The 14,507-nt window shown below is 47.5% G+C and overlaps 1 protein-coding gene across 1 annotated transcript in view; it reads left to right on the top strand.

Annotated features, from left to right (window-relative positions):
* LOC311233362 (scavenger receptor cysteine-rich domain-containing group B protein) overlaps positions 1 to 14,507 on the top strand; it is a gene marked incomplete at both ends in the record, with an annotated part of 61,267 nt that overhangs the window by 26,163 nt on the left and 20,597 nt on the right. The window contains one exon of the mRNA XM_084320338.1: positions 12,160 to 12,474. Within this exon, the coding sequence (XP_084176464.1) occupies positions 12,160 to 12,474 (315 nt within the window). The remainder of the gene's footprint in view (positions 1 to 12,159; positions 12,475 to 14,507) is intronic.

The raw sequence follows: 14,507 nt of genomic DNA, 5'->3' as shown, positions 1-14,507 counted from the left end.
CTTGTTGTGGAATTAACACAACATTATGCATACTTTTGACAATACATAAAATAAGAATTTGTTCTTACTTGCTTGCCTGGGTAAATAAAGGTTAAATAAATGTAAAAAAATATATATATAATTTGAAAACCGATACCCATACATGCCAATATCGGCCGATAATATCGGACATACCTATTTGTGATGTAAGCTCAGTGGTGCTGGTCCAGATGGTGTGTGATGTAAGCTCAGTGGTGCTGGTCCAGATGGTGTGTGATGTAAGCTCAGTGGTGCTGGTCCAGATGGTGTGTGATGTAACCAGTGTTTGAATAAATGAGGTGTGTGTGTGTGTGTGTGTGTGTGTGTGTGTGTGTGTGTGTGTGTGTGTGTGTGTGTGTGTGTGTGTGTGTGTGTGTGTGTGTGTGTGTGTGTGTGTGTGTGTGTGTGCGCGTGCGTGTGTGTTAGTGATGCACCGATGTGAAAATTGTGGCCGATACCGATAACCGATATTAATATTGCTGTTCTGGCCGATACCGATATTTACCGATGTCGATATCTCTGTATAGAAAACACTTTTTTATGATAATCAAATAAAGAGCTATTTTCCTAAATGTTTATTTTCAGAAATGACAGATATTTTGAAACTATTTAAGGCCAAAACATGAAAAAAGAAAAAAAAAGATGAAAAATCTTTTTATCTTGATATCGGACCGATGCCGATGTGTAAAAAAACTGCCATATCGGCCGATATTATATCGGCGGCAGATTATATCGTGCATCACTAGTGTGTGTGTGTGTGTGTGTTGTCCTGTATTTTCTGTGTGTTAAGGACCCCCTTTATCTCAAGGGGGTTATACATTTCTAAATCTAAATGTGCCTGGTCTAACCTGACCTGAGATGCCGTAGAATGAAACGTATCTCAAGAATGACGAGGGAAAGGGAAGAAAATGGCAAGAATCCAAATTATAGGACTCATTACACACCTCCCGAGAACTCAATTTAGATTGTGTTAAATGCACTTCAATAACAACGAAAAGGCAATAAAATGTCCATACTAAATTGAGTTAAAAACTGAATAATCAGTTGATGCAAAATAAAAATAAAATTATTTTCACTCAAAAGCCAGGGGACATAATCCTCTGAAACCTGGACATTAAAGGCTTTTCAGGTTCAGCCTCGAGGAGCAGAACAAACCAGGCTACTGCTCGCACGGAAAATGACGTTTGGCGTTGCTTCGGGTCCTGTGTGTCCCCGGTGTAAAATGTCTGTACGACTCTCTGCATGGAGTACAGTTCCCCTCTGAAGGCCTCTAAGATTCCAGGATACTTTTATTGTTTGCTGGGTCGGCTTTTGTTGCGGCATCATTTTAGTTTTTGCTTTTTAATCCCAAGTGGGTCATACGATACCCTGCTGGAGCCCAAAATGGTTTGAAATCTGACATACAGTGTCTGCCTGGTCCTACAAATACTTGCCAGGAATCCCACTGTGAATGGAGGACGCATATATCCATGTTTTCCTTAAGATGGGGAGGGCCATTGTCGCTGGTAGAAACACGAGAAGCTCTATTGTCTATTTTAATCGTGTTTTCTGCTCAGTGCAAACCAATGAGATGACATCAGCTGCAGTTAGTGCAACAGTAGCTGCTGTTTACTCTCCCACCTAGAACGTACCTGTCATCGCTTTTTCTATACCTATCCACTGTATAGGGTCACACCCTTCCTCTTGACCAGATAGTATATCAGTTATGAGAGCTACAGTATCTGTATGTCTGTCCTCGTTGATTGTTATCTCCTTCCGTGAAGTCTCTGCGTTGTGTTTGTTGTTTGTTGATGGCAATCTTACTGGCGGTAACACTGTTTCACCCCGTTGATGCAAAATAATGTACTGGAAACGTGGTCTCTCTTTATCAGCAGGATGTTTATTTTCATAAACATAGCATCTCGTACAAAATGAATAGTCTTTGATGGTGTCAGAAACTAGATTAATAGATTCTCCGTCGATCTTGTCGGTGGGTCTGCGGCCTATCTGTTAGCCGAAGCCTGTTCTGTTAGCTGCTAGCTATCTCTCTACCTCGTGGTCCCCCCCCATTGAGAGGAGGAAGATGCCTGGGCCCTCATTCATCAACGTGTCTTACGCACAGATATGTGCTTAACCTGTGCGTACGACCATTTCTAAGCAAAGAGTGGGATTCATAAATTTCAACTTGAACTTGACTCCGTGCTTATGTGTACGCACAGCTCGGAGCACACTTAGCTGACGCCCAGTGGTAGAATATATTATTACAACAAGGAAATGAGCTTCTGTGCATTAGTTTCAACACTGGCATGTTCTGTATGAACCGTAATTCATTATAGTTCATTGTAAAATAGCAACAGTAGTGTAATTATGGTCAAAACCCTATAAATAGCATTTGGAATAATAGATCTTTCTCTCAGAATGAATGCAGCATGGTTTATATAGCGTTATCGGAATATACGGGGTGTACTGAGTCTGACTGCGCTCCGAGTAGCTCAACTCGTTATTATTTTGTGCACAGACCGCAGAAACACGGGAACGTTTTGATTATATTTAAAAGGCTTTACGTTAAACGAAACAAGTGGAATTTCGAAGCTGTAAGCAGAATACAAGTCATATGAACACCCACGATATAGTGTTCTTCCCCCTTTTTACTGTATAAGAAAGAATAAAAAACGCATTGCAATGACACCAGATAGTGGACAGACTATGTAAATATGATGATGGGATTCAAGTTCGCGTTTTGTTGATCATAGGCATGCTGTCAGAGTATGATATCTTAATCAAACATTCGAGAACATTTGTCTCACAGATCATGTCATAATAGAACATAGGCTATGGCATGGTCCATCGTGATATTGTGTAGACTGTTATTACTGTACCGGTACCACCCATTGTGACAACAGCCTTGTGAGTCCCGCACACAAACATGATGGAATTCAAGTTCATGTATTGAAAGGCAGGCTACATCATACATGCAGTGAGATTCATTGTTCTTGTATATGCTCTCGTATTATTGTTTATATAGGCTACCCAATACTGACATCAAAATAGATTGTAGTATGCCTCTAGAAATCATATGCAGCAGGTGGAAAATTGACGGAAGATCCATCGCGATTTGGAATAAAATTGAGGAGAACTTTAATCCCTGGGTATTAATCAAACAACACGGGAAAAGGCAGTCATATTCCAGCACGGTCTTTATTAGTGTTTGCGCTGCCCAGGCAGCAATGGTTAATAGATATCATATCCGACATCACCGTAAGTGTACACATCTGTCAGCCTGTCTCATAACACGCTTCCCTCGGCTTAGTCCATTTTTCCACATTTCATGGGGGTATTCCATTACCGTATATGGTTAATCGGGGCGGTTCTGGTATGCAAATACTTAAAACAGTGCACAAGCTCAAACGTAGGATCAAAGTCATATTCATCATGACAGGTGTGCGCAGGGCCGGACTGGGGAAATAATTCATACCGGGAGATATAGCGCGAAATATAGCCCCAGTCAGGCCACTTTTTAAGCGGGGGGTCTGGGGGTCCCCCACCAGGATTTTTTTTTTTACAAATACTTAATTTCCTGCATTCTGGTGAATTTTAGTGCATGTGAATCACAAACTAATGAGCCAACAATTGCTTAGTACAATGTACTGTTATGAACCTCAAATAAAACTGTTGTGGCACTAGCAATGCTACTCTCTCCACCTTCAAAAAGAAAAAAGCAAGAGCACAACATATTTGTCTATTTACTATTATAATACAGTTAACCACTCTCTCCACCTATTCAAACAGAGCAAGAGCACAATACCATATTCATCATCATCATAATTTATTTATTTATTCGTACATGGAATTACCACAGACCAACAGTACATATTAATATAATCCACCAAATAATAATATATACTCTTAATAATAATAACTCTTTTCAGAAAAGAGTAAAGGAATGTGAATCACTACCCACTTTCAAAAACACTCTCAAAAAACACCTACGGGAGACTGCAATTCGAAACTGGCCCCTACAAATGTCCTAACCTAGTTGTACAGTAAATTACCAAGTATGGCTTTGTCAGTATTCCAATGTACAGTGTACAATGTGTGTGTCCCCCCTACCCAACCCCCCCCCCCCACCTCCAATGTACAGCCCCCACCCAGCCACCCAACCCCACCCCACCCACCCAACCTCCTCCAATGTACAGTTTCTACGTCAAATGTATATACACTCTTTTTCTGGACACTTTTGTATCACAAACAGTACTGTATTTGCAAATCTGATATGTCATAAATGTATAGATGTAGCAGTACTGTCTATCTGTATGTCATGTATGTCTTATATGTTATGATGAATTGAAAATGGGGGACCCTGATGTAAACAAGACGAAAGTCTTTCTCTGGTCTGCATCCCCTTAACAATTGTAGTCTATAGTATCCATGTGTATTTGTGTAAAGTATTTTAAAATCTTTTACCCAACATTATAATATAATATATAATGCTGTATTGTATGTATCTGTGTGTATGAGAGAGGGATATGCACATGTGTTTGTGCATAATGTGGGGACGGGGGGGACGGGAGGGATTGTTTTTGTGTAGTTATCCTATATAGGTTTAAGAGGGGAGGTCGCTTATAAGCCCTTGGGTTTTTTGACCTTTCCTGCACATTTTAACTGTTCTTCTTTTTACTTATTTTATTCCAGAATGTATATTTGTAAGTGCGAATAACAATAAACAAATAAACAATTGTATGTATTGAGCTGTACTGTACTGTGTACTGTCTGTACCCATTCTGCAATCTGTTAATACACTTTTCAATCAATCAATCAATCAATCAAGCTAACATCCACGTGTTTATTTTTCTCACTGACTAACCTGCTGGTCCCTTGACTTTGGGCTTGGTGCAAGAAAACATTTGATAAATGTTCCCGGATTTAGCAGCATCTCCTGATGCAAGGGCCTTTCTTTTGTTTGCTTTCTCCCTCTCTGATCCACCCTTTCTCTTTCTTCCACTGTCCATCTTGACATCAATGTTACTTTCGCTCTATCTCTCTCCCGAGTCCCCACTTCACTACCTGGCTCAGTGTAACCTCGTTCCCAGCTTTATCTCGTGAGAGTGCCATCTCTGCCATTCCATTCGCCGTCTCCGCTGTCAATCAGTTGTATGGCCTGGTCCCGCCTCCACCAATCACATTCACCAATCACAGCACGGCTCCATTTGTGTGCGTGTGAGAATGCTCCGCGAGAGGGGGAGAGTCAGACACTACTCCAACTCTGTCGCAGACAGTGAAATCCTGGTTGTTCCCCCCACCCCACCCACCTATTATCTAACTATCGCACCGCCGCAACTAGAAACAATGGCGTCTAAGTTCAGTGGCCTGACTGTGGGCAAAAAATATTATAATAATAATAATAATAAAAAAAAAAAAAAAAAAAAAAAAATGTAATTATATATATATATATTTTTTTTTTAATCTGTCCAGGTCAGGCCACCGGGAGAACTCCCGGTGCTCCCGATGGCCAGTCCGGCCCTGGGTGTGCGTAGAACCTGCGTACGCACGTGTGGTGAATCCCGTTTCTTCTGTGCGTGCACTGATTCTACATTCTGTGCTTACGTGTGGAAATAGAACATTTTCTACGCCACGTTGATGAATGAGGGCCCTGGTGTCGGTCTGTCTCGCTCGCTATCCAACGCTCTTCTGTCCTGCTCGCTTTCTACCACTGTCTACTGACAGATTCTTTATCTCACTTTCATTACCTAGGCAGCGGCTCTCTCTCCTACTCTCGCTCTCGCCTCACTAGCACTCTGCCCTGGCCCCATAACTCCCAAGTCATGGGCAGACTGTGCCATCTCTTCTGAATGTTGACGTTAAAGCGCCTCTGCGGATGACCTCGGCCGCCGGCTCCTATCATTGCCATGGCGACCACTATCTCAAACGCTTGCTTCTACACAGAACACTTTCAGTGTGTCCCTCAGTCTAATGCTGATGTCGGAGAGAGGCTAAACCCCCCTTTACCGTAATCAAAAGGGTTTTACCTACGTACGTACCGCATGTTATAACCCGTTTAGACCTAAAACGCCTGATAATAATGCATTATATAGCCTGTATATACACACAAATGTGTTTCCCAGTTTCAATAACACACACACACCCACACCCAGGGCCTGTTAAACTAATATCTATATGTTGTTATATTATAACTGTGAGAATGGGTTTTAAGCAGAGCCCAATCGCTGAACACAGGAGAGGAGAATGGAGCGTTTCAGGTTGTTTTAATGGTATTCCCAAGTAGGCAAGAATTACATCCAGAAATGTAGAACAGATATGAATGGGGGGTAAAGGGAGCAGGTGCACTCCAGTGCTACTGCGGACGGGAGACACGGGTCCGTGTTGAGAGAGGGAGCAGGAACTCCTTGGTAAGCTCCAGGGGGTCCAGACAGGGACACGCTGGCACGGAGGTCCTGGGCACAAGAGAGGAAAGTTGGAACAGGGAATAATCACACGGGGATGCCTAGCAGGTCTTCGGACTGAGGCGTCGTACCTAGGTAATGATACTAACACCACGATGACTTCTGGTCAGCGTCGTCCGGTTGAAGTAGGGTCTTCATCATCAGGGGATGGGATACAGCTGTGAGGAGTGAGGTGCCTGACAGCGTGTGAATCAGGGGATGAGGTGCAGCTGGGTTGAGTGACGGGAGGTGAAGGGGTGCTGCTGACCATATAAGGGCGTGAGGCTTCCGTGGTGGATGGAAGGGAGGATGAAGAGGAGTGCGCGGTGGATGGAAGGGAGGATGAAGAGGAGTGCGTGGTGAATGTGAGGGGAGAAGGAGGAGGGGTGAAGTACGCTCTCGCTGTGATTATGACAGGCCCCCCCCTCTACGGGCGCCTCCTGGCGGCCCAGGCTTGTCAGGGTTGGCCCGATGGAAATCCCGGACGAGGTCTGGGTCCAGGATCATCTGGTGGGAGATCCAGCTACGCTCCTCGGGGCCGTAGCCCTCCCAGTCGACCAGGTACTGGTAGCCGCGGCGCCGCACGTCCAGCAACTCCTGGACTATGTAGGCCGGGTGGTCGTCGATGACCAGCGGAGAAGGAGGCTCCGGAGCTGGGGGAGACAGGGGACTGGAGACCACCGGCTTCAGCTGGGAGACATGGAAGGAGGGGTGAATCCGCATATGGGAGGGGAGCTGGAGTCTGACGACAGAGGGGTTGATGAGAGACAGGATTTTGTAGGGACCAACGAAACGGGGGGTTAGTTTACGAGAAACAGACTTGAGCGGCAGGTCCCGAGACGAGAGCCATACCATCTGACCTGGTTGATAGTCGGGAGCCGGGGTCCGGTGGCGGTCGGCGAAGCGACGGTTCTGGTCCGTGGAGCGGAGAAGCGCGGCCCTTGTGTCCTCCCAAATCCTCCTGCAGCGGCGAAGGTGGTCCTGTACCGATGGAACAGCAATCTCCTCCTCCTGGGCAGGGAACAGCGGGGGTTGGTAGCCCAAAGAGGATTCAAAGGGGGACTGACCTGTGGCCACTGAAGACAGGGAATTGTGGGCGTATTCGACCCACGGCAGGAAGGTGCTCCAGCCGGAGGGGTCCCGGGCTGTCACGCAGCGGAGGGCGGATCCCAGGTCCTGGTTGGCCCGCTCCGACTGGCCGTTGGTCTGTGGGTGGTACCCGGAGGAGAGACTGACCGTGGCCCCCAGGGCCCGACAGAAGGCCCTCCAGACCTGGGAGATGAATTGAGGGCCCCTGTCGGAGACGATGTCCACCGGGATCCCGTGGAGGCGAAAGACGTGGAGCACCATCAGATCCGCGGTCTCTGCAGCAGAGGGGAGTTTGGGGAGAGCAACAAAGTGCACAGCCTTCGAGAAACGGTCAACAATAGTGAGGATGGCTGTGTTACCGTGTGAGGGAGGAAGGCCGGTGACGAAGTCCAGGGCGACGTGCGACCAGGGCCGACCAGGAACAGGGAGCGGACGAAGGAGCCCGGCGGGCGGTCGATGGGAGGCCTTTGCACGAGCACAGACGGTGCATGCCAGGACGATGGTGCGGGTGTCCTCTCTCATGGAGACCCACCAGAAGTGCCGTTTCAGCAGGGACAGGGTATGGTCGATCCCAGGGTGGCAGGCGAACCGGGAAGCGTGAACCCACTGGAGCACCTGGGAGCGGACAAGGTCGGGGACAAAAAGCCGGTTAGGTGGACCGTTACCTGGGTCCGGCTGGGCACGCTGAGCCTCCCTGACGATGGACTGGATCTCCCAGGTTGCGGCGGCCACCAAGCAGGAGGAGGAGAGAATGGTGTCGGGGTGTGCAAGACCCTCTTCGGGGACAAACTGGAGCCAGGCCTTGGAGCCAGGCCTGTAGGTAAGGGTGAAGTTAAACCTGGCGAAGAACAGTGCCCAGCGGGCCTGGCGGGAGTTCAGGCGCTTGGCCGTCTGGACGTAGGCGAGGTTCTTGTGGTCCATCCAAACCAGGAAGGGGACCTCTGAGCCTTCCAGCCAGTGCCTCCATTCCTCCAGGGCTAGTTTGACTGCCAGGAGCTCCAGGTTTCCGATGTCATAGTTGACCTCGTTTGGGGTCAGGCGGCGCGAGAAGAAGGCGCAGGGGTGCAGTTTCTGGTCGAGGACGGAGCGTTGGGAAAGGACCGCCCCCACTCCGGTACAGGAGGCATCCACCTCCACCACGAACTGGCGGGACACATCCGGCTGGACGAGGATGGGTGCGGTGGTGAAGCGCCAGCGCAGCTCGGCAAAGGCGGAGTCCACTCTGTCAGACCAGACGAAGGGCACGTAAGGTGAGGTGAGTTGGGTGAGGGGTGCAGCGACCCGGCTGTAGTCCCTGATGAAGCGCTGGTAGAAGTTGGCAAACCCCAGGAAGCGTTGGAGCTGCTTGACATTGGTGGGACGGGGCCAGTCGGACACCGCTTTAATCTTCTCGGGGTCCGCCCGGATCTTGCCGCCCTCAATGATGTAGCCGAGGAAGCCGATGGAGGAGACATGGAACTCACACTTCTCCGCCTTGACGAACAGCTTGTTCTCCAGAAGACGCTGGAGGACCCGGCGGACGTGCTGGACGTGCTCCTCCATGGACCGGGAAAAAATCTGAATGTCATCCAAATAAACAAAAACGGAGCGGTTGAGTACATCGCGGAGAACGTCATTGACGAGGGCCTGAAAGAGAGCAGGGGCATTGGTCAGCCCAAAGGGCATTACCTTGTACTCGAAGTGGCCGAGCGGGGTCTTAAAGGCTGTCTTCCATTCGTCTCCTTCCCGGATGCGGACAAGGTGATAGGCATTCCTGAGGTCCAGCTTCGTGAAGATGGTGGCACCTTGCAGGGGCTAAAAGTTATTTGCGTGAGCAGCTTCCCCTTTAACCCGCGAGCGTCACGGGGTATTGGCAGAGCATCAGTAGCGATGTGGTAGTGGGAAACAACCCCAGCGTCGATGAGGTTCTCGTCGGCACCTGAGTCTACCAGGGCGGACAGCGGGAGTGATTGACCATTGAGATACAGCGTGGCACTGAATTGCATGTTCGGACCGGAGCTGGGAGCAATATCAAGGCTCGAACAGACGCTCAGCGTCACTGCCGAGCCCCGTCGTTTGGGGCGAATCGAACATGAAGCAACGGAGTGACCGAGTTGGCCGCAGTATAAACATGCCCCCGTAGCGAGCCTGTGATGGCGTTCGTTGGGGGGAAGGCGCGAGCGATCTAAGTTCATGGGCTCGGGGGAACTACTTTCGGCACGGGGAGAGCGAGTTGAGCTGGGCACAGGTGGGCGAGCGGCGCTAGCCTTCTCTCGGCGGCGTTCGCGGAGGCGCATGTCCAGTTCCCTGGCTAAATGGATTAGCTCATCTAGGGAATCCGGCTTTTCTTTAGACGCAAGTTCATCTTTCAAAACGTCGCTCAGGCCTTGGCAGGAAAGCCCCTCGCAGTGGCGTGTCACCCCAGTCGGAGCCGGCTGCCAGGATATGAAAATCGATAGCGTATTCGCTCACACTGCGACTTCCTTGGCGGATCGTGAATAAGCCGGCGGCTCTATCCGAACCACCCAGAGGGTGGTCGAAGACTTTGCGCATGTCGTCAATATATGCAGAATATGACTCGCAGAGGGGAGAATTATTGAAGTGGAGAGCGGTTGCCCATTCCAGCGCAGCACCCGTGAGCAGGGCCAACAGGTAAGCGACTTTAGACCTCTCGCTTTGGAAAGTATGTGATTGTTGCCCGAAAACTAGCGAACACTGAAAGATAAAGGCTCGACATTTGGAGACGCTCCCGTCATAACGCTCCGGCGCGGGGACGTGGGGCTCTTTGTGCAGGGGAATCGCAGCAGTGGGTAGGGAGTCCGGCGGGGCTTGCTGAGCCGCGACGTATGCCTCGAAACGGCCATATAGTCTGTCTCGCTCCGCAGAGCCGTGTGTGAGAGCGGTAACAATGATTTCATCCAACGAGTGAGCGAGTTGGTCTACCCGAGCAGTCTGGTCGTCGGTAATACTCACGGACTGCCTCTGAAACTTCCTTTTACGTGATGGACGTGTGTCCTCCTCATCTTCGATCTCGAGTGCAGCTGGTTCTGACATCATTGGTCGTGGTGTTCTGTGAGAATGGGTTTTAAGCAGAGCCCAATCGCTGAACACAGGAGAGGAGAATGGAGCGATTCAGGTTGTTTTAATGGTATTCCCAAGTAGGCAAGAATTACATCCAGAAATGTACAACAGATATGAATGGGGGGTAAAGGGAGCAGGTGCACTCCAGTGCTACTGCGGACGGGAGACACAGGTCCGTGTTGAGAGAGAGAGCAGGAACTCCTTGGTAAGCTCCAGGGGGTCCAGACAGGGACACGCTGGCACGGAGGTTCTCGGCACAAGAGAGGAAAGTTAGAACAGGGAATAATCACACGGGGATGCCTAGCAGGTCTTCGGACTGAGGCGTCGTACCTAGGTAATGATACTAACACCACAACGACTTCTGGTCAGCGTCGGGTGATAGGGTCTTCATCAACAGGGGATGGGATACAACGGTGAGGAGTGAGGTGCCTGACAGCGTGTGCATCAGGGGATGAGGTGCAGCTGGGTTGAGTGACGGGAGGTGAAGGGGTGCTGCTGACCATAAGGGCGTGAGGCTTCCGTGGTGGATGGAAGGGAGGATGAAGAGGAGTGCGTGGTGGATGGAAGAGAGGATGAAGAGGAGTGCGTGGTGAATGTGAGGGGAGAAGGAGGAGGGGTGAAGTACGCTCTCGCTTTGATTATGACAACCATACTGAAAACCAATGATATCCTTCAGTATGTACTGTATGTCTGTCCTTACATAATGCTATAGCCATAGAATCTGTATAGAGAACAGGCGTGGACCTATCTGGTATAGAGGGGAGGGGGAAAATGTTCTCACTTTGAAATCTACTTAAAGAGACATTTAAAGGGAGAATATGTAATACACCTTTTATTTAAAAAAAGATTTATGTGTGGGTTGGAGTTGAATGGGTATAAGGGAGGGTTTGCTATTGCTGGCCACACATCAGGTTCTGACAAGAGAGGGTTGAAGAAATTCAAGTAGAATGAGTTACTATACAGCTATAATATAGTATATATATTCTATACAATACCAATCCCCTATTCTCATTCAACTCCAACCCACACATCAGAAACCAACACCAAAAACATTTAATCAAAGCGGGGCTCTTTTGCCTAGAGGTCGCTGTTTGATGGTATTACAGATTCTACCTTCAAAGAGAGTTTAATGGGTTAATTTGAGAGAGTTTAATTTGTGTTTCATTACACGTATACGTACATGCTTACCAACTGTTTCGCCTGTTTTATAGCAACACTACTATCACCGACATCTAAGAAGAGAGATCCCCCCTTGAACGGCCCTTCTAAGGTGTCTCCCCTCCACATTGCCTGAGGTGCTTTTTTCCTATTGCTAGGTTTTTAGTGAGTTTTTCCTTACCTTCGCGTGGAGTATGTCTGGGAGTGTTGCATTCATTTATTTATTTTACATTTTATTTTGGATTTCATGGTGTTTTTGTTTTGTTCTTGATTTATTGTGATTGTTTCTTCTTGACTCGTTTAAAGAAGACGTGTCCGGCCCATGGGGACATTAACGTGTGTTGCCGGGGCCTTACAAATACATTTGATTGATTTGATTAGGTTATATAATTTTGATTTGCTTTGGTTTGTGTAGGAGACGGCACCATCCGTCTAGCGAGCGGACAGGACTTCTGCCAGGGCCGAGTGGAGGTCTTCTACCAGGGGAGCTGGGGGACCGTGTGTGACGACGACTGGGGCGACAGCGACGCGGAGGTGGTGTGCCAGCAGATCGGCTGCGGCCACTTCGTCGCGGCTCACACCAATGCCTTTTTCGGCTACGGAACGGGACGGATCCTACTGGACAACGTCAATTGCCATGGCAACGAGCCGCAGCTGTCCAAATGCTACAGCCTGGGCTGGGAAATGCACAACTGTGGCCACCATGAGGACGCCGGGGTCACCTGCTCCGGTAGGCCAATCACAAGCCACACAATACACAAGGGTACCACTTGTATAAGTGATAAGCCATGTTGTTATTTTTTTTTTTTTTCACTTTTTCTCCCATTTTTCTATTTTTCTCCCATCCCAATTTTCATATCGTCCAATTCAACCCTCCCCTGTCTTTGAACGCTGTTTCTTGCCTCCCACAAGCCGGCTGCAATGTGGACTAAGTCATACATAGCACGAGTCCCCTCCGATACTCGAGGTAACAGCCGTCCCATCTTTTCACCTGCGCGGCTCGATCTTTCAGCGCCGGGGGTCTGGGCTTGGACTAGGGACCCCGCCCCCGTCGCTTCTTGATTCTACTGCGCAGGCGCACCAACCGACCCGTAGGAGTCGCTGTCCACAACGCCCGATCCCCACCCTTCAGTTTCCCTCCCCGTAATATGGCCAATGTGTATTACTGTGGACGACCAGCTAAACTGAAAGCAATGTGGAGAGCGGGGCTCGAACAGGAGGCATCCTGTTCGAGCCTAGTCTCCAGCATTCGTTGCGAGCGCCTTGCCCACTGCGCCACGTAGCCGCCCGCCATGTTGTTATTTTTAAAGATAATAATATATCAAAATTATTATTGTTGTTATAATATATAGCTGTGATTGTAGTCATCGTAGTATCATTATTGAAACCCTCTTGTTTTTGTGCTGGTTTATTATTAAACTTGAAAGAAATTAGAGAAATGTTTGCGCCAATTCCCGTGAGATGGTAAATGGTAGAGACGGGAAATTCGGCCCATTGATTGGAGATTGTGTGCAAGTGCTGCCCAAGAAATAATGACCTCAACCGGCCGGATGGGGGCACTATAGACCTGTTTGCTGTATACAAACGTAACAGTGTTCGAGCCAATCAGCAATACCAACTGAGTCACGTGAGTAAGTTGCCCCCTACCTGCGCAAGCTGCTGCGCTAAAAAAAAAGTACGACTGGGCTCTATGGAGAAACCATGATGCTCCCCTGACTAAAAGTAGTTTCAAACGAAAACGGCTGGATGTCATTTAGCCAAATCAGCATGGCTGTGAGTGTGAGTCTTTCACCTTTTACATTATCTAGCTTTGGCATGGTTTGATTGTTTAGATCGCTAGCATGGCTAACAAATGCAAATAAATTGTAGTCTGCCCCGTTGTTCTGACCAGGATTACGTTCCTTTTGCGCCCTTGATGCGCGCGCACTCTGAGTCTGACGTGGACAGCGAACAGGTCTATAATTAAAGGTAGACATTTTTACACCTATGTTGTGAACCAGTTTGACTTTACTTTACTTGATACAGCTATTCATCTATCCTCACTCTTCTACACATTTCCCTCAAGAACCACTAAAGTCTGTCTGACAAGATTTTTCCACCATTTAGATTTTTTGGTAAAACACATCTCCTAAACCGTAAGTCCCATTGCGACCAGATTTTCTGTGGATCATTACTAGACCACGATTATAAAATGTAATGAAAAGCTTGTTGATATCTTATTGCGTTTTAAAGATATTGACCAATGAACTTCAAAAGAGCATGACTCAGCACATATAGACCAAAGTCAATAATAATAATAATAATAATAATAATAATAATAATAATAATATATTATAATAATAATAATAATAATAATAATAATAATAATAATAATAATAATAATAATAATAATAATAATAATAATAATAAATTCGATTTATAGTGCACTCTACATTTGGAAACCAAATCTGCTCTAACAACCATTGGGCAAGACATGCAGGATATGTCCACATTAGTACCTGAAACTATACCCTGGAAGTTTCATAAAAATGTGCTTATAGGGGGCACTAAAATGCAAAAGAAAATTGATGTGGCATAACAATGTGTGTAAAACTATTTTGAAATTGACCAATAGGGTATGCTACCAGTTCCAAACAAGGGCATGGTCCTGGTGCAAATTGTCATTGAATCCTTGTGTAATGATGAGATGATCCATCAAATTATGTAGATGAAAAAATAGCAATACCTTGTCTTATAGGGACTACTACCTTATCATTGCATGGA

This window comes from Notolepis coatsorum, assembly GCF_963971535.1.
Source record: "Notolepis coatsorum genome assembly, chromosome: 8".
Lineage (NCBI taxonomy): Eukaryota > Metazoa > Chordata > Actinopteri > Aulopiformes > Paralepididae > Notolepis > Notolepis coatsorum.
Note: the sequence above shows the minus strand (reverse complement) of the source record. Positions and strands in the feature narration are given on the sequence as shown.